General features: G+C 42.1%; 1 protein-coding gene and 1 pseudogene across 1 annotated transcript in view; one reads left to right on the forward strand and one right to left on the reverse strand.

Moving 5' to 3' along the window:
* Positions 1-6,636: 6,636 nt before the first annotated feature.
* LOC138428856 (vacuolar-sorting protein SNF8 pseudogene) lies at positions 6,637-7,510 on the reverse strand (annotated as a pseudogene).
* Positions 7,511-12,293: 4,783 nt separating this feature from the next.
* The window catches only part of LOC138428857 (calphotin-like), a 53,149-nt gene continuing 38,615 nt past the window's right edge, over positions 12,294-26,827 (forward strand). The window contains exon 1 of the mRNA XM_070289473.1: positions 12,294-12,342. Coding sequence (XP_070145574.1) covers positions 12,294-12,342 — 49 coding nt within the window. The remainder of the gene's footprint in view (positions 12,343-26,827) is intronic.

The raw sequence follows: 26,827 nt of genomic DNA on the forward strand, positions 1-26,827 counted from the left end.
GGGGACGACCCAGGATGAGATGGCTGGATGGCATCACGGACTCGATAGACGTGAGTCTGAGTGAACTCCAGGAGATGGTGATGGACAGGGAGGTCTGGCGTGCTGCGATTCATGGGGTCGCAAAGAGTCAGACACGACTGAGCGACTGAACTGAACTGAAACTCTTCCAGTTGGTGGTGGCTTGTTAGTTCCGTGTTCTTTAGCAAGATCTCCTGTTGTAAAATAACTCATGCAAATGGTTACTATGGTGCCTGGCTATGGTGGGCAGTCAGTCGGTGTGTTTCGCCTAACAACGCCCCCTGAGAGACTTCATACTCAAGATACGTTTTGGGGATTGGGGTGGAGGTCTCTTTCTTCTGTGACTTCTTGCTGCTGTGCTCGGGCATAGTCCTGCCTAGCAGAGCAGAAGTCTCTCTCTACCTAATCTAAATCTAGATATGAAAGAAATAAAAGAAGGTGAAAGTTACTTTGTCATGTCCAACTCTTTGCAACCAGAATTCTCTAGACCAGAATACTGGAGTGGGTAGCCTTTCCCTTCTCCAGGGGACCTTCCCATCCCAGGGATCGAACCCAGGTCTCCCACGTTGCAGACAGATTCTTTACCAATTGAGCTGGGTCTGAAACCAGCATTCAACCTTCTAATAACAGCCATTTAGCGTGAAACCCTGAAACAGACAGGAGCCAAACAGGGCCCTGGGAAGGAAGGCACAATTTGGGGTGAAGGCTGCAAAGTGTGTGACTTTCTTCTGATTGGTTGGTGCGAGGCAACAGGGCGGTGCTCCAGGAATCTTGTGCTCAGCCTGAAATTACCATCCTCCACCTGGGTGGGGCTCCAGTTCTGCCAAAGAACTCAAAGATATTGTTATGCGTATTCCTTGAGTAGGAAACAGGACCCTGCCCTAAGGCTGTACCACCACTTGTCTGTTCAGTTCAGTTCAGTTCAGTCCCACTCTTTCCGACCCCATGGGCTGCAGCACGCCATGCCTCCCTGTCCATCATCAACTCCCAGAGTTTACTCAGACTCACTTGACTGTTCCTCTTCTGTTTTTGTATCCCACCCCTTCCCTGATCAGCAACTATTTGAATCTGCCCTTTGGAACTCAGGGAATGTCAAAAAGGCTGAATGAAGTGTGTATCCTACAAACAAGAAACAGAAGACACAGAAAGACCCCAAAACCCCATAGACTCCTGCTCACTTTAATTCAGGGAACTGGGCAACTCTGGCTCCAGTAACTTCCTGTTGAAATGGGGCATAGTGCTGCCTCAGTTTGAAGAACAGACACTGAACTGAAAGTATTTCTGAGTACCAAGTCCTGGACCTGAGTCTTCTATGATTAAAACCTAAGTCCCTTGGTCTGTCTTTTGGGGGCAACAGACCCAAGCAGAAGTAGTTGGAAGTGACAACTGGAATCTTAATAGACAAAATACATCTCACTTATTTTCAGAAGAATAGGCCTGAAACCCACTCTGGACCTGGCACTTTGAGGAGACATATAGTCAAGTAGCCAGTTGTCTGGCTTTATAAAAAGTAAGATGGCAGTTACTTGCTGCCGGCAGACACTGTTTTGAGAATGTCTGGTGGCATCCAAGTCTGACACAAGTCAAAAAACTCAAGTTCTTAGCAATGCAAGGACTAGTCTGAAATTACACCCACAGTGTCACCTGGTTATTTCCTTGGATGTCTGAACCATAGCTACTCGTAGGCAGGGATGAGTAGGTACAAACTTGTTGTTAGTGTTCAGCAACGCAGTCATGTCTGACTCTTTGTGACCCTGTGGACTGCAGTATGCCAAGCCTCCCTATGCCTCACCATCTCCCAAAGTTTGCCCAAGTTCATGTTCATTGCATCAGCGACGCCATCCAAACACCTCATCCTCTGATGGCTTCTTCTTCTGCCCTCAGTCTTTCCCAGCATCAGAGATTTTTCTGATGAGTCACCTGTTCACATCAGATAACCAAAATACTGGATCAGTTCAGTTCAGTCACTCAGTCATGTCCAACTCTTTGCATCCGCATGAATCACAGCATGCCAGGCCTCCCTGTCCATCACCAACTCCCAGAGTTCACTTAGACTCATGTCCATCGAGTCTGTGATGCCATCCAGCCATCTCATCCTCTGTCATCCCCTTGTCCTTCTGCCCCTAATCCCTCCCAGCATCACAGTCTTTTCAAATGAGTCAACTCTTCGCATGAGGGGGCCAAAGTACTGGAGTTTCAGCTTTAGCATCATTCCTTCCAAAGAAATCCCAGGGCTGATCTCCTTCAGAATGGACTGGTTGGATCTCCTTGCAGTCCAAGGGACTCTCAAGAGTCTTCTCCAACACCACAGTTCAAAAGCATCAATTCTTCGGTGCTCAGCCTTCTTCACAGTCCAACTCTCACATCCATACATGACCACTGGAAAAACCATAGCCTTGACTAGACGGACTTTTGTTGGCAAAGTAATGTCTCTGCTTTTGAATATGCTATCTACGTTGGTCATAACTTTTCTTCCAAGGAGTAAATGTCTTTTAATTTCATGGCTGCAATCACCATCTGCAGAGATTTTGAAGCCCCCCAAAATAAAGTCTGACACTGTTTCTACTGTTTCCCCATCTATTTCCCATGAAGTGATGGGACCGGATGCCATGATCTTCGTTTTCTGAATGTTGAGCTTTAGGCCAACTTTTCACTTTCCTCTTTCACTTTTGTCAAGAGGTTCTTTAGTTCCTCTTCACGTTCTGCCATAAGTGTGGTGTCATCTGCATATCTGAGGTTATTGATGTTTCTCCTGGCAATCTTGATTCCAGCTTGTGTTTCTTCCAGTCCAGCGTTTCTCATGATGTACTCTGCATATAAGTTTAAATAAGCAGGGTGACAATATACAGCCTTGATGTACTCCTTTTCCTATCTGGAACCAGATAGGAACCATGTTGTTCCATGTCCAGTTCTAACTGTTGCTTCCTGACCTGCATATAGATTTCTCAAGAGGCAGGTCAGGTGGTCTGGTATTCCCATCTCTTGAAGAATTTTCCACAGTTTATTGTGATCCACACTGTCAAAGGCTTTCGCATAGTCAATCAAGCAGAAATAGATGTTTTTCTGAAACTCTTTTGCTTTTTTGATGATCCAGTGCATGTTGGCAATTTGATCTCTGGTTCCTCTGCCTTTTCTAAAACCAGCTTGAACATTAGGGAGTTCACGGTTCACGTATTGCTGAAGCCTGGCTAGGAGAATTTTGAGCATTACTTTACTAGCATGTGAGATGAATGCAATTGTGCGGCAGTTTGAGCATTCTTTGGCATTGCCTTTGGGATTGGAATGAAAACTGACCCTTTCCAGTCCTGTGGCCACTGCTGAGTTTTCCAAATTTGCTAGCATCTTGAGTGCAGCACTTTTACAGCATCATCTTTCAGGATTTGAAATAGCTCAACTGGAATGCCATCACCTCCACTAGCTTTGTTCATAGTAATGCTTTCTAAGGCCCACTTGACTTCACATTCCAGGATGTCTGGCTCTAGATGAGTGATCACACCATCGTGATTATCTGGGTCGTGAAGATCTTTTTTGTACAGTTCCTCTGTGTATTCTTGCCACCTCTTCTTAATATCTTCTGCTTCTGTTAGGTCCAGACCATTTCTGTCCTTTATCGAGCCCATCCTTGCATGAAATGTTCCCTTGATATCTCTAATTTTCTTGAAGAGATCTCTAGTCTTTCCCATTCTGTTCTTTTCCTCTATTTCTTTGCATTGATCGCTGAAGAAGGCTTTCTTATCTCTCCTTGCTATTCTTTGGAACTCTGCATTCAGATGCTTATATCTTTCCTTTTCTCCTTTGCTTTTCGCCTCTCTTCTTTTCACAGCTATTGTAAGGCCTCCCCAGACAGCCATTTTGCTTTTTTGCATTTCTTTTCCATGGGGATGGTCTTGATCCCTGTCTCCTGTACAATGTCACAAACCTCATTCCATAGTTCATCAGGCACTCTATATATCAGATCTAGCCCCTTAAATCTATTTCTCACTTCCACTGTATAATCATAAGGGATTTGATTTAGGTCATACCTGAATGGTCTAGCAGTTTTTCTCACTTTCTTCAGTTTAAGTCTGAATTTTTGGTAATAAGGAGTTCATGATCTGAGCCACAGTCAGCTCCTGGTCTTGCTTTTGTTGACTGTATAGAGCTTCTCCATATTTGGCTGCAAAGAATATAATCAATCTGATTTCGGTGTTGACCATCTGGTGATGTCCTGTGTAGAGTCTTCTCTTGTGTTGTGGGAAGAGGGTGTTTTCTATGAGCAGTGCATTTTCTTGGCAAAACTCTATTAGTCTTTGCCCTGCTTCGTTCCACATTCCAAGGCCAAATTTGCCTGTTATTCCAGGTGTTTCTTGACTTCCTACTTTTGCATTCCAGTCCCCTATAATTAAAAGGACATCTTTTGGGGGGTGTTAGTTCTAAAAGGTCTTGTAGGTCTTCATAGAACCGTTCAACTTCAGCTTCTTCAGCATTACTTGTTGGGGCACAGACTTGAATAACTGTGATATTGAATGATTTGCCTTGGAGACGAACAGAGATCATTCTGTCGTTTTTCAGATTGCATCCAAGTACTGCATTTCAGACTCTTTTGTTGACCATGATGGTTACTCCATTTCTTCTGAGGGCTTCCTGCCCACAGTAGTAGATATAATGGGCATCCAAGTTAAATTCACCCATTCCAGTCCATTTTAGTTCGCTGATTCCTAGAATGTCGACGTTCACTCTTGCCATCTCTTGTTTGGCCACTTCCAATTTGCCTTGATTCATGGACCTGACATTCCAGGTTCCTATGCAATATTGCTCTTTACAGCATCAGACCCTTGCTTCTATCACCAGTCACATCCACAGCTGGGTATTGTTTTTGTTTTGGCTCCATCCCTTCATTCTTTCTGGAGTTATTTCTCCACTGATCTCCAGTAGTGTGTTGGGCACCTACTGACCTGGGGAGTTCCTCTTTCATTATGCTATCATTTTGCCTTTTCATACTGTTCATGGGGTTCTCAAGGCAAGAATACTGAAGTGGTTTGCCATTGCCTTCTCCAGTGGACCACATTCTGTCAGACCTCTCCAGCATGACCCGCCCGTCTTGGGTTGCCCCGTGGGCATCATGGCTTAGTTTCACTGAGTTAGACAAGGCTGTGGTCCTAGTGTGATTAGATTGACTAGTTTTCTGTGAGTATGGTTTCAGTGTGTCTGCCCTCTGATGCCCTCTTGCAACACCTACCATCTTACTTGGGTTTCTCTTACCTTGGGCGTGGGGTATCTCTTCACGGCTGCTCCAGCAAAGCACAGCAGCTGCTCCTTACCTTGGACAAAGGGTATCTCCTCACTGCCGCCCTTCCTGACCTTCAACGTGGGATAGCTCCTCTAGGCCCTCCTGCACCCGTGCAGCCACTGCTCCTTGGACGTGGGGTTGCTTCTCCTGGCCGCCACCCCTGGCCTCGGGCGCGGGTTAGCTCCTCTTGGCCGCTCCTGCGCCGTTGCAGCCTGGCACTCTCAGCCACTGCCTCTGACCTCGGATGTGGGGTAACACCTCTTGGCCGCCGCCCTTTGGGCATGGGGTCCTCCCAGCTTCTGCCCCTGACCTCGGACGTGGGGTAGCTCCTCTCGGCCGCGCTTAGTGTGCCGGTCACAGCCGCCTGCATTTAGTGCAAACTACTATATGTAAAATAGATAAACAAGATCCTACTGTATAGCATAGGGAACTATATTCACTATCTTTTATCTTACTACAATATCAATTATCTTGTAGTGAGCTGAATTGGAAAAAATCTGAAAATTATATATATATTGATTGTATATATTTATCTGAATCACTTTGCTATACCTCAGAAACTAATGCAACACTGTAGATCAACTATACTTCAATTTTTAACAAAGAAAAATTAACTTGGCATGATGATATGTCATAAGTAGTGAAACTGAGTAAATGAGATAAGGGCTTCTAAGATGAACTCTTTAGTAATGATGTTTTAGATGTATGTGTATTAAAAAAAATGGGGGGCGGGGGGCACATCTCAGGGCTTGTGAGATCTTAGTTCTTAGACTGAACCTTCACCCCTTGCAGTGAAAGTACAGAATCTTAACCACGGGATCATCAGGGAAGTCCTTCTGTTCTTTCTTTTTTTTCTGATGGGTTAGGGAGTCTTTTTCACTTTCTATGTTTACTTGTTTTGGGCTGTGCAGGCTCTCCACTGCTATCCGGGCTTTTCTCCAGTCACAGTGAGCAGGGGCTACTCTTTGTTGTGGGGTGTGGCCTTCTCTTTGTGGGGGCTCCACTTGCTGGGGACCACACAGTCAAGGCACGTGGGCCTTAGTAGCTGTGGCTCCCAGGCTCTAGAGCGCGGGCTCATTTGTGAGTTGCGGTGCACGGGCTTTGTTGCTCTGAAGCACGTGGGATCTTCCCAGACCAGGGATTGAACCTGTGTCTCCTCTAGTGGAAGTACAGACTCTTAACCACTAGACCATCAGGGATGTTCTTTTTGAAAACAAAGTTGTCCAGGTTTTATTCACCACCCACTCCTCTCTCTTCTCCCTGCCCACTGCTGTGACCCCCTTCAGCATTCCCAGTCAGGGGTGGCCTTCTCTGGTCTCCTCAGCTGTATTCTCCTGGGAATCTAGAGGTCAGAGGGGAGACCTGGCACCCAGTGGTAGGTCTCCCCTGAAGCCCAGCTGATCCAGCCAAGCCAGCCCTTCCTTCAGCAGGTGTTCCAGTACTTGCCTCACTTGCTCCATCTCCCATTTAAGACTGGCTTTGAAAGAGGGTTCAGCGGTAAAGAATTCTCCTGCCAGTGCAGGAGACAGGGGTTCGATTCCTGGTCTGGGAAGATCCCACATGCTGTGGAGCAACTAAGGCCCTGGGCACCACAACTACTGAGTCTGGGGGCTGCAACAAGAGAAGCTACTACTGAGAAGCCCACGCACCACTCTGAGACTGGAGCATGGCTCCTGCAGCAACAAAGACCAGCATCCCAAAAACAAATCGATAGTTTAAAAATAGAAGACTGATGTCACTGACAGCCACAGAGCCATTTTCCCTGCCAGCTGCAGCACCACAGCATGGTCCATGTTTAGCTCAGTGGGACAGACCGCAGGAAGTAAGTGCCGCCCCCAGGGATGACGCCAAGGCCAGCGCCGAGTGCCTTCAGCGTCCTGATGGCTCCAATTAGGTTGTCTTGGCTGACAGCCTGGGCGAATGTGACCTTTCCTTTTAACACCTGTTGACGTCATGTAGTCCCTCCAGAGTTATCAGGTCTCCATTTCATTGCTTCAGGGCCAGGCACACGTGGATAATCTAGACACCCAGCTTGTAATAGACGTCTCCCACACCTAGCATCTCAGACCAAAGTCCTTTCCCAGAGGCCAGAGAATCCACCCCAGTAGTAGCACACACGTCCTGGAAATCCATCTGGGACTCAGGATTCTTCCAGATCCCCTGCTTGGGCTTGCTGACATACTCTTTCAGGTTGGTCTTGTACATGTCCAACTGCTTGGACATCCGTCTCAGCCAAGACAGTCCCTCACTCCCTATACTTGGCTGTGCAAGCTTCTTCTTGGGGATGACATCAGTTCCCACCCAGCAGCAGTGCATCCCTGCCCTGGGCCATAGCCACCCCGCTGCCAGAAAATTGGATCCACCACTACTCTGAAATTATTTCCTATTATATATTGAATGGATAAACACCAAAGTCCTAGTGTGTAGCTCAGGGAACTATACTCAATATCCTGCCATAAATCAGAATGGAAATAAAAAGAAATATATATGTAACACACACACACAATGGAGTCAGTTTTCCATACAGCAGAAATTAATACAACATTGTAAGTCAAGTATGTTGTTGTTTTTAGTTGCTCAGTCACATCTGACTTATGCAATCCCATGGATCGTAGCCCAGCAGGCTCCTCTGTCCATGAGACTCCCAGGCAAGAATCCTGGAGTGAGTTGCCATTTCCTTCCCCAGGGGATCTCTGACCCAGGGATGGAAACCAGGTCTCCTGTGTTACCAGTGTCTCCTGTATTGGAGGTGGATTCTTCACCGACTGAATCAACTGCTGTTCAGTTCGCTAAGTCATTGAGATCCTCATGGACTGCAGCATGCCAAGCTTCACTGTCCTTCACTATCTCCTGGAGTTTGTTCAAATTCATGTCCATTGGGTCAGTGATGCCATCCAACCATCTCATCCTCTTCTCTGCCTTCAATCCTTCCCAGCATCAGGGTCTTTTCCAGTGAGTTGGCTCTTTGAATCACGTGGCCGAAGTATTGGAGCTGCAGCTTCGGCATCAGTCCTTCCAATGAATATTCAGGGTTAATTTCAGATTGACTGGTTTGATCTCCTTGTAGTCCAGGGGACTCTCAAGAGTCTTCTCCAGCACTAGAGTTTGAAAGTATAAACTCTTTGGTGCTCAGCCTTCTTTATGGTCCTGCTCTCACATTTGTACATGACTACTGGGAAAACCATAGCTTTGATTATACAGACCTTTGTTGACAAAGTTAAGTCTCCGCTTTTTAAGACACTATCTAGGTTTGTCATAGCTTTTCTTCCAAGGAGCAAGTATCTTTTAATTTCATGGAATTTGGAGCCCCCAAAATAAAATCTGTCATTGTTCCCATTTTTCCCCCATCTATTTGCCATGAAATAATGGGACTGGATGCCATGTTCTTAGTTTTTTAAATGTTGAGTTTTTAGCAAGCTTTTTCACTCTCCTCTTTCATTCTCATCAAGAGGTAGTTTAATACCTCTTTGTTTTCTGCCACTAGGGTGATATTATCTGCATATCTGAGGTTGTTGATATTTCTCCTGGTAAACTTGATTCCATCTTGTGTTTCATCCAGCCCAGCATTTCACATGATATACTTGGCATATGAGTTAAATAAGCAGGGTGACAAAATACAGCCTTGACATAGTCCTTTCCCAGATTTCAACCAGTCTGTTGTTTCAAGTTCGGTTTTAACTATTGCTTCTTGACCTGCATACAGGTTTCTCAGGAAGCAGGTCAGGTGGTCTGATATTCCCATCTCTTTAAGAACTCTTCAGAGTTTTTGTGATCCACACAGTCAAAGGCTTTAGTGTAATCAATGAAGCAGAAGTAGATGTTTTCCTGGAATCCTGTTGCATTTTCTATAATCCAATGGATATTGGCAATTTGATTTCTGGTTCCTCTGCCTTTTCTAAGTCCAGCTTGAACATCTGGAAGTTCTTGGTTCATGTGCTGCTGAAGCCTAGCTTAAAGGATATTGAGCATTACCTTGCTCACATCTGAAATGAGTGCAATTGTACAGTAGTTTGAACATTCTTTGGCATTGGCCTTCTTTGAGACTGGAACGAAAACTGACCTTTTCCAATCCTGTGACCATTGCTGAGTTTTCCAAATTTGCTGGCATATTGAGTGCAGCACTTTAACAGTATCATCTTTTAGGATTTGAAATAGCTCAGCTGGAATTCTATCACCTCCACTAGCTTTGCTCGTAGTGATGCTTCCTAAGGCCCACTTGACTTCATGCTCCAGGATGTCTGGCTCTAGGTGAGTGACCACACCATACTGGTTATCCAGGTCATTAAGACCTTTTTTGTACAGTTTTTCTGTGTATTCCTGCCACCCCTTCTTAATTTCTTCTGCTTCTGTTAGGTCTTTGCTGTTTCTGTCTCTATTTTGCCCATCTTTGCATGAAATGTTCCCTTGATATCTCTGATTCTCTTGAGATCTCTAATCTTTCCCACTCCATTGTTTTCCTCTATTTCTTTTCATTGTTCACTTAAGAAGGTTTATCTCTCCTTGCTATTCTTTGGAATTCAGTCGAGTATATCTTTCCTTTTATCCTTTGCCTTTAGCTTCTCTTCTTTTCTCAGCTATTTTTAAGGCCTCCTCAAACAACCATTTTGCCTTTTCTCATTTCTTTTTCTTTGGGATGGTTTTGGTCACCACCTCATGTACAAGGTCATGAACCTCCATCCATAGTTCTTCAGGCACTCTGTCTATCAGATCTATTTGTCACTTTCCTTGAATCTATTTGTCACTTCCATCGTATAATCATAAGGGATTTCATTTAGGTCATACATCAATGGCCTAGTAGTTTTCCCTATTTTCTTCAATTTAAGTCTGAATTTGGCTATACAAGAGCTCATGATCTAAGCCACAGTCAGCTCCTGGTCTTGTTTTTGCTGACTGTATAGAGCTTCTCCACCTTTGGCTACAAAGAATATAATCAATCTGATTTCAGTATTGGCCATCTGGTAATGTCCATGTATAGAGTCTTCTCTTGTGTTATTGGAAAAGGGTGTTTGCTACAACTAGTGTGTTTTCTTGGCAAAGCTCTATTAGCCTTTGCCCTGCTTCATTTTGTACTCCAAGGTAAAACTTGCCTGTTACTCCAGGTATCTCTTGACTTCCTACTTTTGCATTCCAATCTCCTAAGAATGAAATGACATATATATATATATATATATATATATATATATATATAATTTTTTTTGACATTAGTTCTAGAAGGTCTTGTAGGTCTTCATCAGTTCAATTCAGTTCAGTCGCTCAGTCATGTCTAACTCTTTGCAACCCCATGAATCACAGCACACCAGGCCTCCCTGTCCATCACCAACTCTTGGAGTTCACTCAGACTCATATCTATTGAGTCAGTGATGCCATTCAGCCATCTCATCCTCTGTCAACCCCTTCTCCTCCTGCCCCCAATCCCTCCCAGCATCAGAGTCTTTTCCAATGAGTCAACTCTTCGCATGAGGTGGCCAAAGTACTGGAGTTTCAGCTTCAGCATCAGTCCTTCCAATGAACACCCAGGACTGATCTCCTTTAGGATGGACTGGTTGGATCTCCTTGCAATCCAAGGGACTCTCAAGAGTCTTCACCAACACCATAGTTCAAAAGCATCAATTCTTCAGCACTCAGCTTTCTTCATAGTCCAACTCTCACATCCATACATGACCACTGGAAAAACCATAGCCTTGACTAGATGGACCTTTGTTGGCAAAGTAATGTCTCTGCTTTTCAATATGCTATCCACGTTGGTCATAATTTTTCTTCCAAGGAGTGTCTTTTAATTTCATGGCTGCAATCACCATCTGCAGTGATTTTGGAGCCCCCAAAAATAAAGGCTGACACTGTTTCCACTGTTTCCCCATCTATTTGCTGTGAAGCAATGGGACCAGATACCATGATCTTTGTTTTCTGAATGTTGACCTTTAAGCCAACTTTTCACTCTCCTCTTTCACTTTCATCAAGAGGTTCTTTAGTTTCTCTTCACTTTCTGACATAAGGGTGGTGTCATCTGCATATCTAAGACTACTGATATTTCTTCCAGCAATCTTGATTCCAGCTTGTGCTTCTTCCAGCCCAGCATTTCTCATGATGTACTCTGCATAGAAGTTAAATAAGCAGGGTGACAATATACAGCCTTGACGTACTCCTTTTCCTATTTGGAACCAGTCTGTTGTTCCATGTCCAGTTCTAACTGTTGCTTCCCAACCTGCATATAGGTTTCTCAAGAGGCAGGTCAGGTGGTCTGGTATTCCCATCTCTTTCAGAATTTTCCACAGTTTCTTGTGATCCACACAGTCAAAGGCTTTGGCATAGTCAATAAAGCAGAAATAGATGTTTTTCTGAAACTCTTTTGCTTTTTTGATGATCCAGTGGATGTTGGCAATTTGATCTCTGGTTCTTCATAGAACTGTTCAAATTCAGCTTTTTCAGCATTAGTGGTTGGGGCATAAACTTGGATTTCTGTGATACTGAATGGTTTTTCTTAGAAACAGACAGAGACCATTCTGTCATTTTTGAGACTGCACAAAAGTACTGCATTTTGGACTCTTTTGTTGACTATGAGGGTTACCTTATTTCTTCTAAGGGATTCTCACCCACAGTAGTTTATACAATGGTCATCTGAATTTAATTTGCCCATTCCCATCATTTTAGTTCACTGATTGCTAAAGTGTTGACGTTCATTCTTGCCATCACCTATTTGACCGTATCCGATTTACCTTGATTCATGGACCTGATATTCTAAGTTCTTATGCAACATTGTTTTTTAAGGCACCAGACTTTACTTTCACAACCAGACACATCCACAACTGGGTGTCATTTCTACTTTGGCTCTGTCTCTTCATTCTTTCTGGAATTATTTTTCCACTCTTCCCCAAGAGCTTATTGGGCACCTTCCAGCCTGGGGAGTTCATCTTTCAGTGTGATATATTTTTGCCCTTTCATATTGTTCATGGGGTTCTCAAAGCAAAAATACTGAAGTGGTTTGCCAGTGCCTTCTCTAGTCGACATTATGTCGGAGCTCTCCACCATGACCCGTCCATCCTGGGTGGCCCTGCACAGTATGGCTCATGCTTTCACTGAGTTACACAAGGCTATGATCCATGAGATCATTTTGGTTAGTTTTCTGTGCTTGTGCTTTTTGTTCTGAAGGCCATGAGACTGAAGTTCTTGCTTCTCCTGTCTGCCCTCTGATGGATGAAGATAATAAGATGCTTGCGCCAGCCTCCTGATGGAAGGGACTGGCTATTGGGAAAACTAGGTCTTGCTCTGGTGGGCAGGGCCATCCTCAGTAAAACTTTAATCCAATTTTCTGTTGATGGGTGAGGCTGTGCTCCCTCCCTGTTAGTTGTTTGGTCTGAGGTGACCTAGTCCTGGAGCCTGCACTCTCTATGGCAACCTCCTCCAAGAGGACATATGCCAACATGCCACACCTCCCAAGACTGCTGCTGCTAATGCCCCTGATCCCTCGGCAGGCCACTGTTGAGCCTCACCTCCATAGGAAGCCCCCCAGTACTCACAGGCAGGTCTGGTTCAGTCTCCTGTGGGGTCACTGCTCCTTTCCCCTGCTCCTGGTGTGCACAAGGTTTTGTTTGTGCTCTCCAAGTGCCTCTGTTTCCCTCAGTCCTCTGGAATTTCTGAAATCAAACCCTGCTGACTCAACTATAAATCAATAATTTTTTAAAAAAGTAATGAAAAAGATTGTAGGTATATGTGTAACTGAATCTCATTGTTATACAGAAGAAATTAACACAGCATAATAAATCAGTTTTATTTCAATAACATAAATTTTAAAATAAGCATTTCAAATATTGAGGAGAAAAGCAAACTTTTTTTCTAATATTAAGTTCTCTAAAAAGTGACTCAGGCTTCTTAGGTGGCTCAGTGGTAAAGCATCCACCTGCCAACAGAAGACGTAGGTTCAATCCCTGGATCAGGAAGATCCCCTGGAGAAGGAAATGGCAACCTACTCCAGTATGCTTGCCTGGAAAATCCCATAAACAGAGGAGCCTGGCAGGCCACAGTCCATGGGGTCCTAAAGAGTTGGACATTACTGACTGACTAAACAACAACAAACAGTGACTCACAAGGACCTTTGTTTTAAAAGTAATACAGAAAATGCTAAAGTCTCATTAAAACAAACTGATTTCCACCCCCCCCCCCCAAAGAAATAGTTTTTCCAGATTTTGTAAGTGGAAACTTTAGACTTAAGTCTATCTTTTTAAGTGTTAGTTGCTCAGTTTCTGATCTTTGCAACCCCATATATAGCCCACCAGGCTCCTCTGTCCGTGGAACTCTCCAGGCAAGAATACTGGAGTAGGTAGACATTCCCTTCTCCTGGGGATTGCATCCAGGGATTGAACCCAAGTCTCCTGCACTGCAGAAGGATTCTTTACCATCTGAGCCACTTTAGAGTTTTGTTAAATTAAGGTAATTATGGAAAAGTCATTGACTATCCAGATCATTTCAAATAAGATATAAAACACTGAAGCATTCATTGCTGAACAAGCATAAATTTACCTACTTTGTCTTCTTATGAAGAAAAAACTAAAGATGTTGGGTTTATTAGACCCACATACCTTATACCATATTAAGAAAAAAATTATGCTATGAGAAAATGTACATTTCAGAAGGTTATAGAATATATATGTTCATAAGTTTTCCAGTCAGGACATGTTGGTATGACAAACAGTTCACAATTGCTTACTCCTTCTTTTTAAATTGAAGTATACTGATTTACTTTAAAAAATTTTAATGCTTACTTCTTAGTTTTCACTAGAAAATAAAAATTTTATGAGTTGAGAATTCTAATTAATATATGTAATTAAAACTAAAAATTACTAAAAAGACATCTTTGAATGCAAGGAAAGAGAAAGCATAAGGAAAAGAAATGCATTTTAGTAAGGAAAAAAAAAGTAATTTGGCCCTAAAGCTGGTTACTTCTAAATGGGAAAGAAAATAAGGGACAAATTAATAAGAATATAGAAAGTTATAGTATACAAAAGGTTAAAAAGAATCTTTAGAAAGGAATTCTATGTGTGGTCGGGACAGTCCATGACTAAAATGAATTTAATCAAGTAAACAAATTTTAATATTAAAGGCAGGATGGTGAAAAACCTGAACTTCTTTTCTCTATTAGGAGAACCAAGTTGTTGTTTTTTTTTTTAAGATCAAGTTATTTTGATAACAGATTGTAAGCTTTTAAAAAAATCTTTTAAATACTTTAACTTTCTGTCTTTGCTTTGAAATCTTTTATTGTCACTTTATTAAGTGAATAACTATTGTCTCACTTCCTTCATGGCTCAGACAGTAAAACAATTGCCTACAATGCAGGAGACCTGGGTTTGATCCCTGGGTTGGGAAAATCCCCTGGAGGAGGGCATAGGAAGCCACTCCAGTATTCTAGTCACAAAGAATTGGCAAAGGGACTGAGAACCCCCAGGGAATTTGACAATGAAGGCCAGTGGGACTTGATTAAAGAACTTCCACAGGATTGGGGAAACAGACTCTTGGAGGGCACAAACAAAACCTTGTGTGCACCAAGACATAGGAGAAAGGAGCAGTGACCCCACAAGAGACTGAGCCAGACTTGACTGTGAGTGTCTAGGAGTCTCCGGTGGAGGTGTGGGTCAACAGTGACCTGCCACAGGGTCAGGGGACTGACTACAACAGCCCCGGGAGCTGCAGCATGCTGGCATAAACCCTTCTGAAGGAAGTCACCATTACTCCTACCATAGTTTGGCCTCAGGCGAAACTACAGGGAGGAAACACAGCACCCCACCCCCATCAACAGAAAATTGGATTAAAGATTTACTGAGCATGGCCTTGCTTACCAGAGCAAGACCCAGTTTTCCCCACAGCCAATCCTTCCCATCAAGAAGCTTGTCCAAGCCTCTTATCCTCATCCATGAGAGGGCAGAAAGAATGAAAACCACAGTCCCAGGAAACTAACCAGACTGATCATGTGCATCACAGCCTGGTCTAACTCAATGAATCTATGAGCCGTGCTGTGCAGGGCCACCCAAGACGGATGGGTCATGGTGGAGAGTGCTGACAAAATGCGGTCCACTGGAGAAGGGAATGGCAAACCAGCATGAGAACCCCGTGAACAATATGAGCAGGCAAAAAGATATAAAAAATATAAAACTGAAAGACAAACTCCCCAGGTCAGTAGGTGCCCAATATGCTACTGGAGGAGAGTGTAGAAATAGCTCCAGAAAGAATGAAGAGACTGAGTTAAAGTGGAAAAAAATGCCCAGCTGTGGATGTGTCTGGTTGTGAAAGTAAAGTCTGATGCTGTAAAGAATATTGCATAGGAATCTAGAATAATAGGTCCATGAATCAAGGTAAATTGGATGTGGTCAAACAGGAGATGGCAAGAGTGAACATCAACATTCTAGGAATCCATGAACTGAAATGGATGAGAATGGGTGAATTTTACTCAGACAACCATTATATCTACTACTGTGAGCAAGAATCCGTTAGAAGAAATGGAGTAGCCCTCATAGTTAAAAAAAGAGCTCCAAATGCAGTACTTGGGGGCAATCTCAAAAACAACAGAATGATTTCTGTTCGTTTCCAAGGCAAACCATTCAACATGGCAGTAATCCAAGTCTATGCCCCAACCACTAATGCTGAAGAAGCTGAAGTTGAATGGTTCTGTGAAGACCTACCAAACCTTCTAGAAATAACAGCCAAAAAAAAAAAATGTCCTTTTCATCATAGAGGAATGGAATGTAAGAGTAGAAAGTCAGGAGAAAATTTTGGCCTTGCAATACAAAATAAAGCAGGGCAAAGGCTAACAGAGTTTTGCCAAGAGAACACACTGGTCATAGCAAACACCCTCTTCCAACAACACAAGAGACAACTCTACACATGGATGTCACCAGATGGTCAATACCAAAATCAGATTGATTATATTCTTTGCAGCCAAAGATGGAAAAGCTCTATATAGTCAGCAAAAACATGATGTGGAGCTCACTGTGGCTCAGATCATGAACTCCTTATGAGGAACTCCAAATTCAGGCATAAGTTGAAGAAAATAGGGGAAACCACTAGGCCACTGAAGTATGACCTAAATCAAATCCCTTACAATTATACAGTCTAGGTGATGAATAGATTCAAGGGATTAGACCTGATAGACAGAGAGTCTGAAGAACTATGGATGGAGGTTTGTAATGTTGTAGAGGAGGCAGTGATCAAAATCATCCCAAAGAAAAAGGAATGTAAAAAGGCAAAATGATTGTCTGAGGAGGTCTTACAAATAGCTAAGAAAAGAAGAGAAGAGAAAGGCAAAGAAGAAAAGGAAAGATGTACCTATCTGAATGCAGTGTTCCAAAGAATAACAAGGACAGATAAGGAAACCTTCCTAACTGAACAATGCAAAGAAATAGAGGAAAACAACAGAATGGGAAAGATTAGAGAGCTCTTCAAGAAAATTAGAGACACCAAGGGAACATTTCATGCAAAGATGGGCACAATAAAGGACAGAGATGACATGGACCTAACAGAAGCAGAAGATATTAAAAAGAGGTGGCAAGAATATACAGAAGAACTATACAAAAAAAGATCTTCATGATCCAGATAACTATGATGGTATGATCACTCATCTAGAGCTAGACATCGTGGAGTGTGAAATCAAATGGGCCCTAAGAAACATCACTATGAAGAAAGCTAGAGAACATGATGGAATTCCAGCTGAGCTATTTCAAATCCTAAAAAGTGATGCTGTTAAGGTGCTCCACTCAGTATACCAGCAAATTTGGAAAATTCAGCAGTGGTCACAGGACTGGAAAAGGTCAATTTTCATTCCAATCCCAAAGAAAGACAATGCCAAAGAACGTTCAAACAATCACACTCATTTCACATACTAGCAGAGTAATGCTCAAAATACTCCAAGCTAGGCTTCAAAAGTACATGAACCAAGAACTCCCAGATGTTCAAGCTGGATTTAGAAAAGGCAGAGGAACCAGAGAGCAAATTATGAAGATCTGTTTGATCCTAGAAAAATTAAGAGAGTTCCAGAAAAACATTTATTTCTGCTTCACTGACTAATCTAAAACCTTTGACCGTGTGGATCATAACAAATTGTGGAAAATTCTTTGAGATGAGAATACCAGACCGCCTTACCTGCCTCCTGAGAAATCTGTATGCAGATCAAGAAGCAACAGTTAGAACTGGATATGGAACAATGGACTGTTTCCAAATTGGGAAAGGAGTATGTCAAGGCTGGATATTGTCACCCTGCTTGGTTAATGTATATGCGGAGTACATCATGAGAAATGCTGGCCTAGATGAAGCACAAGCTGGACTCAAGATTACTGGTAGAAATGTCAACAACCTTAGATATGCAGATGACACCACCCTCATGGTAGAAAGCAAAGAGGAACTAAAGAACCTCTTGATGAAAGTGAAAGAGGAGAGTGAAAAAGCTGGCTTAAAATTCAGCATTCAAAAACTGAAGATCATGGCCTCCAGTCCCAATCACTTCATGGCAAAGAGCTAGGGAAACAATGGAGACAGTAACAAACTTTATTTTCTTGGGCTCCAAAATCACTGCAGATGGTGACTGCAGCCATGAAATTAAAAGATGCTTGCTCCTTGGGACAAAAGCTACGATAAATCTAGACTGTATATTGAAAAGCAGAGACATTACTTTGTCAACAAAGGTCTGTAGAGTCAAAGCTATGGTTTTTCCAGTAGTCATGTATGGATATGAGAGTTGGACCATAAAGAAGGCTGAGCCCTGAAGAATTGATGCCTTTGAACAGTGGTGTTGGAGAAGACTCTTGAGAGTCCCTTGGACTGCAGGGAGATCTAACCAGTCAATCCTAAAGGAAATCAACCCTGAATATTCATTGGAAGGACTGATGCTAAAGTTGAAGCTCCAATACTTTGGCCACGTGCTGAGAGGAGCCTACTCATTAGAAAAGATCCTGACACTGGGAAAGATTGAAGGCGGGAGGAGAAGCAGATGACAGAGGATGAGATGGTTGGATGGCATCACCAACCCAATGGACATGAGTTTAAACAAACTCCAGGAGATGGTGAAGGACAGGGAGGCTTGGTGTGCTGCAGTCCATGGTGTTGCAAAGAGTTGAACAGACTGAGCAACTGAACAACAACAAAACTATTGTCTCACAGTGACCTACGATCCTTTTTGACCAAATGTTTTGAAACTTTTAATATTTTTGACAAATTTCCCAAGAGTTAAAATTTTGTTTTTTAATTTATTTTTATTTGGAGAATAACTGCTTGACATTGTTGTGTTGGTTTCTGCCACACAACAATGTGGATCAGCTATAAGTATACATATAACCCCTCCCTCTTAAAACTTCCTCCCCGCATCCCACCTCTTTAGGTTGTCACAGAGCGCCAGGCTGAGCTCCCTGTGTTATGCAGCAACTTCCCATTTTACAGGCTTACTTAGTAGCTCAAATGGTAAAGAATCGGCCTAATGTCTACGTGTCAATGCCACGCTCTCAATTTGTTCCATCCTCTCCTTCCCATGCCAACAGTCAAATTTACCTGAAGTTCTTTTGACCCTAGCTAGCTTTGAGATGCTTCAAAGTGCCCCTATGGCATCCCAGAGACAAAGATTAAGCTGATTAGGATGATTAAGTATGTTAAGTTACATGGGAAACATTGTCAAGTGGTTGGAGATAAACCTTACTGTGTGGGTAAATGGGATTAATATAGATGTTCTAGAAATTTATATAACACTTCTAAGACTTGAATATGTCTTGGTAGAATTTTTTCAGTCATAATTCTTTTATTATCTTTAAATGTTGTATGTCACCACAGTAACCAAGTTTATTTGCCAATTGCATTGTAACCAGGTGTATAACCATGGCTTTTAAAGTCTTATTATTTATAGATAGTTATTGCTGTACTCTGATGCTTTTGCAGAAAAGTAGTTCATCTCCAAGAAGATTCATAAAAAGGAGTTTTTCATATGTATACAGTTTACTGAAAACTTTCAGGTCATATTGCTGAACTGGGTAAGAAATTAAAAGAATTTTAATGGAAACCCTAAGGGATTAAATGGTTAACAGAAGATCATAACAAGGATTAGCCATGTGGGGCTGAGGGCACTGATGAATGTGGTTATAGTTTTTATGGTTTTTGTCTGCAATATTACTGATTTAATATTAGGAAAGCTTTCTCAGGTTAATCATGGCTCATAGTAATAGGGTAATCTATACCTTTGTAAGAGCCATTGAAACATTTCTCTTTTTTCTCTATCAGATTCTTCCAGAATTTTGAAACTCTTACTGAGTATTCTTATGTTATGGAAATATAGTTATTTTTGTATGTTCAATAAGAATGTGTTCTCCTTATAACAGTATGGAATTGTGAACATTGGTCATATTACCATGGCTTTGACTGGAATGGCATATTTGAGAATATGCATAGAATCAAAGGACTTGGTCAGTACAGTAGAGAATTTGTCTGCAAAGCAGGAGACCCTGGTTTGATCCCTAGGTGGGGAAGATCCCCTGGAGAAGGGGATGGCAACCCACTTCAGTTTTCTTGCCTGGAGAATCCCATGGACAGAGGAGCCTGGCCAGTCACAGTCCACGGGATTGCAAAGAGTCAGACACAGCAACTGAGCAACTAAACGGTACTAGTGTAGAGCTCAGTATAACCAGACAGGACTTACCTGTTGATCCAGTGGTTAAGTCTCCACGCTCCCAATGTAGGGGGCCTAGATTCAATTCCTAATCAGGGAACTAAATCCCACATACTTCAGCTAAGAGTTCACTTGCAGCAACTAAAGATCTCACATGCCGCAACGAAGACTGAAGATCCTGCCTGCTGCAAATAAGATCCAGCACAGCCAAATAAATACACAAATATCATTAGCAAATATGACCAGGCAGTTTTACAGAGCTAACGTGGATTTTATGACACCATAAAGTTCTTGGAAAAACAACCCAGTACCCTGCTTAATGGATTCCCAGCAGTCTTACCAGGTAAATACAGAAGGCCACCTCCTAGTAGATGCAGGAATCTCAGGATACTTTCTTTGGAACTTGGAAAAGAGAGGAATTCACTCAAATCCATAGATATCACAGGTGGAGTCTGATGGTAAGACCTTGGCATGGCTTTCCTAGCCTTGAGAGGCCTTTTTTAAAAAATTGAAGTATAGTTGATTTACAATGTTCTGTTAATTTCAGGCATAGAGCAAAATGATTCAGTTATACATTTTTTTTTTCAGATTCTTTTCTCTTATAGGTCATTAAAAAATACTGAGTAAAATTCCCTGTGCTATACAGTAGGTTTTTGATGGTTATCTATTTTATATATAAGTAGTGTGCTTATGTTAATTCCAACCTCCTAATTTGTCTCTCCCCCTACCCATTCCCCTTTCATAACCATAAGTTTATTTATGTCTATGGGTTTATTTCTGTTTTGTATAGAAGTTTATTTGTATAATTTTTTAGGTTCCATATACAAGCAATATCATATGATATTTCTGCTTGGTTTATTGCACTTAGCATGATAATCTCTAGGTTGATCCATGTTGCTACAAATGGCTTTATTTCATTCTTTTTGTGGCTGACTAGTAGTCATGTATGGATGTGAGAGTTGGACTGTGAAGAAGGCTGAGCGCTGAAGAATTGATCCTTTTGAACTGTGGTGTTGAAGAAGACTCTTGAGAGTTCCTTGGATTGCAAGGAGATCCAACCAGTCCATCCTGAAGATCATCCCTGGGATTTCTTTGGAAGGACTGATGCTAAAGCTGAAACTCCAGTACTTTGGCCACCTCATGCGAAGAGTTGACACATTGGAAAAGACTTTGATGTTGGGAGGGATTGGGGGCAGGAGGAGAAGGGGACAACAGAGGATGAGATGACTGGATGGCATCACTGACTCGATGGACGTGAATCTGAGTGAACTCTGGGAGTTGGTGATGGACAGGGAGGCCTGGCGTGCTGCAATTCATGGGGTTGCAAAGAGTTGGACACAACTGAGTGACTGAACTGAACTGAACTGAATATTCCACTGGATAAATCTACCAAAGTTCAATACAATATGAAATTCCTTATAAAAAGATTCAGCAGAGCTCACTTGAAAGAGCCTATGTGATATTTTTATGCATATGTAAGTAATCAGGCCAAGTTAACTGCAACCAGATTTAGGCTGTAAACAAATTAGTCTTTTGGGTTTTTTTTGATACACCATACCACTTGTGGGATCTCAGTTCCCCAACCAGGGATTGAACCCGAGCCTTGGCAGTGAAAGCCACCAGGAAATTCCCCAAAATAGTCTTCATTTAGCTATATTTGTAGAAATGGGGGTAATTTTAGACAGAAAAAGATTATGTTTCAGAGGAAATTAAATTCTAATTCTGTCAGTTGACTCAACTTCCCAGCTAGTTATTTGCTGTTATGTTACATTATTGTATAGTTAAACTGAATTATTAAAAGGACTCTCCAGGTTTGTTTCTGAAGCTTATCACACCAATTTTTCTTTGGATGAGGATCAGATGCCTCATGACCTTCAGCCAGGAGATTGTGCACACCGGAAAGGCATCAGTTAAAGGGCTGCCTCCAACTTAGATAAAAGGACCCTCTGCAGCTTTCCCTAACCAGCTCATGCACAGTGAACCTGAAGGGAGTTGACTCTTGAATTCATATTTCCCAATTAATAAGGGCCTCTGCATTAAAGACCTGTATAGAAAGACCTGCGGACCCCAAACGACACCCACACCAGGATGAGAAGACAACAGCAGTGATGGGCAACTGACCCAAGAATCCAGACCAGGCAAAACCCATCCTATAATTCAGTTGAACTGTTTACCAAATGTTTGTCTCCATATCAATATTTAAAGTTATTAGGTTACTTCTGACCAAACTGCTGCCCTCAGCATTCAAGACAGAAAGAAAATTCTCTGGTGAAGTTTTCAGAGTGTAATTACCGGCGTGTATCACTGCTTGTTTTAAGTCTACTGCTAAAAGAACAGGCACAATGTTTGTGTGACAATTTGGTTTAATTGATAAAATGTATAGTCTATAAATGGAGGAGGAAATGGCAACCCACTCCAGTATTCTTGCCTGAAAGATCCTATGGATAGAGGAGCCTGGAGGGGTGCAGCTCTTGGGGTAGCAAAGAGTCAGGCACAACTGAGCAAGCTCACACAGACGCATAGGCTATAAAATGTTTCCAGATCAGCGTGCCTCTGAGTTTGTTCACTATGTCTGATTGTTTTTTCCCTCAAGGTAGATATCTAGGCAAATATATATATAACATCATGTCCCTCACTAGCACTGGGGGACATGATGGCAGCAACCACCCTGGCATCAGAGGACAGCAATTTTGACCTATCAAAATATTTGCAAACAAAAATCGGAATAAGATTTGTAAATTAGGTCATTATATCAATTTTAATTTCCTGCTTTCGGTAACAACACTATGGTTAAGTAAGACATTGACAGGGGAAGCTGGGTGATATAAGGTGTACAAGAAATTCTCCATACTCTTTGACGGTTTTGAAACTTATTCCTCCTAAAACCATCTTCCCTTTACTGAGTTTATGATTAATCTCTCAGTCCAAAACGTTATTCCCTTTCTTGTCGCCTCTGACCTCAATCCTGTGCTAACTGAACACTAATCAACTAGAGTCAGGTAACTAAAATTGCTGTTGTTGATAACAACATTAACGTACTAAAATTGCCCTCATAGATATCATTATCAACATTGTTTCTCCAGGGTAAGATGAGCTTGCAGACCCAAGAACCACAAAATACTTGGTCAGAGACTCAAAAGCCAGAAACAGCTTGACTCTCGAAACTATGATTAAGAAAAACATCACAAAATGGTGATTAATCTCAACTTCTATTGTTCTTCACCTTTTACAACCCCCAACTCAAAGATTAATTGGAGTGAATCTGATGTCTGTCTCCTACTCCCTCGCTTGCTGTGCTGTGAAGTGCATAGGCGCTCAGTCGCGTCCAACTCTCTGCAACCCCAGACTGCAGCACACCAGGCTCCTCTGTCCACGGGGATTCTCCAGGCAGGAATGCTGGAGTGGGTTGCCATGCCTTCCTCCAGGGGATCTTCCCAATCCTGGGACTGAACCCAGGTCTCCGGCATTGCAGGAAGATTCTTTACCATCTGAGCCACCAGGGAAGCCCACTCCCTTGCTTGGTACCCTGCAATGAATGCTATAGTTTCCTTCACAGGGACCTGGTGTTCATAACTGGCTTTGCTGTGTGACTGGAAAGTGGACACAAGTTTGGTTCAATAAAAAGATAAACCAAAGTGTGTGTTAGTTGCTCAGTCATGCCTGACTCTTTGTGAACCCATGGATTGCAGCCCACCAGGCTCCTCTGTCCATGAGATTTTACAGGCAAGGATACTGGAGTGGGTCACCATTTCCTTCTCCAGGGAATCTTCCCAACCCAGGGATCGAACCCGGGTCTCCTGCACCACAGGCAGATTTTTTACCGACTGAGCTACAAGGGAAGCTAATAAAAATAGTTACCTAGGTTACCTGCAGGAGACTATGAGAATGTATTGAGGAAAGAGTAGATGATATACTTCTCAATGTATTTTTTTACAAGTTTTGATTGTGGATTCAAGTACAATTTTACATAATTTAGAAATAAAATTAAATCAAAAGGACAATATCCCTAAAAAATTTTTTTAAAAAGCTGAAACAAATGACTGTCTGTATAAGTAGTTGGTAAATAACCACAAAGAGAGGAAGAGACTTTAAAACATGGTATTTTGGTTTTACATCCTAAAGACAAACACCTACATCAAGAAATCCTAAATTGTTCAAAGGGCTTTTGGTAACAATAATGGTTCAGTTCAGTTCAGTTCAATTCAGTCACTCAGTCATGTTCGACTCTTTGTGACCCTATGGACTGCAGCATGCCAGACTTCCCTGTCCATCACCAACTCACAAAGTTTACCCAAACTCATGTCCATCACATCGGTGATGCCATCCAACCATCTCATCGTCTGTTGTCCCCTTCTCCTCCTGCCCTCAATCTTTCCTAGAATCAAGGTCTTTCCCAAGAATTTGGTTCTTTGCATCAGATTGCCAAAGTTTTGGAGTGTCAGGTTCAGCATCAGTCCTTCCAATGAATATTCAGGACTGATTTCCTTCAGGATAGACTGGTTGGATCTCCTTGCAGTCCAAGGGACTCTCAAGAATCTTCTCCAACACCACAGTTCAAAAGCATTAATTCTTCAGCGCTCAGCTTTCTTTAAAGTTCAACTGTCACATCCATACATGACTACTGGAAAAACCATAGCTTTGACTAGACGGACCTTTGTTGGTAAAGTAGTGTCTCTGCTTTTTAATATGCTGATAAGGGTATAAAGTTTTAAAATAAAATGAATACAGCAAACTAGGAATAGAGGAAATTTCCTCATCTTGATAAAGAACATCTACAAAAAGTCTTCAACTAACACCAAACTGAATGATGAGAAACTAGAACCCCCCTGCTAAGATCAAGAGCAAGGCAAAGATGTCACCTCTCACTACTTTTTTTAAAAACATCATACAGGATATCCTAGCTAATTGCTTTGATTAAATGTTTGCATCCCCTCCCAACCCCTCAAATTCATATGTTGAAATCCAACCTGCAATGTCAAGGCTATGGTTTTTCCAGTGGTCATATATGGATGTGAGAGTTGGACTATAAAGATAGCTAAGTGCAGAAGAATTGATGCTTTTGAACTGTGGTGTTGGAGAAGACTCTTGAGAGTTCTTTGGACTGCAAGGAGATCCAACCAGTCCATCCTAAAGGAGATCAGTCCTGGGTATTCACTATAAGGACTAATGTTGAAGCTGAAACTCCAATTCTTTGGCCACCTGATGTGAAGAGCTGACATTTGAAAAGATCCTGATGCTGGGAAAGATTGAGGGCAGGGGGAGAAGGGGACAACAGTGGATGAGATGGTTGGATGGCATCACCAACTCAATGGACATGAGTTTGAGTAAACTCTGGGAGTTGGTAATGGACAGGGAGGCCTGGCGTGCTGCAGTTCATGGGGTTGCAAAGAGTTGGACATGACTGAGCGACTGAACTGAACTGAGCTGAACCCGCAATGTGATAGTATTTGGAGGTGGAGACTTTGGGGGTGAATCCGTCATGAAGGTAGAGCCCTCATCGATGGGATTAGTACCTTTCTAAAAGAGACCATGCAGAGCTCCCTCATCCAGTTCCTCCATTTAAGGACATGATAAGAAGACAGCTGTCTTTGAATCAGGAAGTGGGCCTCGCCAGTTACCAAACCTGCTGTCACCTTGGTCTTAAACTTCCCAGCCTCCGGGACTGTGAGAAATATATTTCTGTTGTATATAAGCCACTCAGTCTATGTTAATTTGTTTTAGCAACCTAAATGGACTAAGACACTAGTAAATAAAATGGGAAAAGGAAATAAAAGGTATACAGATTGGGAAGGAAAAAATAGAACTGTCTTTGTATACAGATGACATGGTTATCTACGTAGAAAATCTTTAAACAAGTAAGGAATTATAGCAAGATTGTAGGATCCAAGATTAACTCACAAAAGTTAAAAATTTTCCTATATACCAGTGATAAACAAGTAGACTTTGAAATTGAAAACAATACCATTTACATTAGTACTCCAGAAATTACTTAGTATAAATTTTACAGAATATGTACAGGATCTATGCGACGAAAATTACAAACCTGATGAACAAAATCCAAGAACTATATGAATGGAGAGATATTCCATGTTCATGCATAGGAAGACTCACTATTGCCACATTGTTGTTCTTCCCAGTTTTATCCATAAATTCAATGAAGTCTCAGTCAAACCCCCAGCAAGTTGTTTTGTGGATATCAACAAAGTGGTTCTAAAGTTTCTGTGCAGAGGCAAAAGACCCAGAATAGCCAACATGATTTTGAAGAAGAACAAAGTCAGAGAACTGATCCTACCCAACTTCAAGACTTTTGAGTGAAAGTTGTTCAGTCGTGTCTGACTCTTTGTGACCCCATGGACCCATGGAATTCTCCAGGCCAGAATACTGGAATCGGTAGCCTTTCCCTTCTCCAGGGGATTGTCCCAACTCAGGGATCAAGCCCAGATCTCCTGCATTGCAGGCATATTCAAGACTTTAAAAGCTACAATAATCGAAATACTGTGGTGCTGGCAAAGAATACACAAATAGGTCAATAGAAAAAAACCAGAAACCCCAGAAATAGACCAATTAAAAAAATTATAGTCAACTGATCTTTGACAGAAAAGTGAAGTCAATACGGTGGAACAGTCTTTTCAACAAGTGATGCTGGAACAGCTGGACATACATGTGCAAAAAAAAAAAATCAGATACAGACTTTACATTGATCACAAAAATTAACTGAAATGAATCAGAGGCCTAAATGCAAAATTTAACACTATAAAACCCTAGTAGGTAACAGAAAATCTAGATGACCTTGGGTATGGTGATGAATTTTTAGATGTAACATGATCCAAGAATCAAATAAATAATAAACTGGACTGAAAACTTTTGCTGTGTGACAGTCTCAGGAGAATGAGAAAATAAGACAGAGTGGGAGA

Source organism: Ovis canadensis, chromosome 24 (genome assembly GCF_042477335.2).
Source record: "Ovis canadensis isolate MfBH-ARS-UI-01 breed Bighorn chromosome 24, ARS-UI_OviCan_v2, whole genome shotgun sequence".
Lineage (NCBI taxonomy): Eukaryota > Metazoa > Chordata > Mammalia > Artiodactyla > Bovidae > Ovis > Ovis canadensis.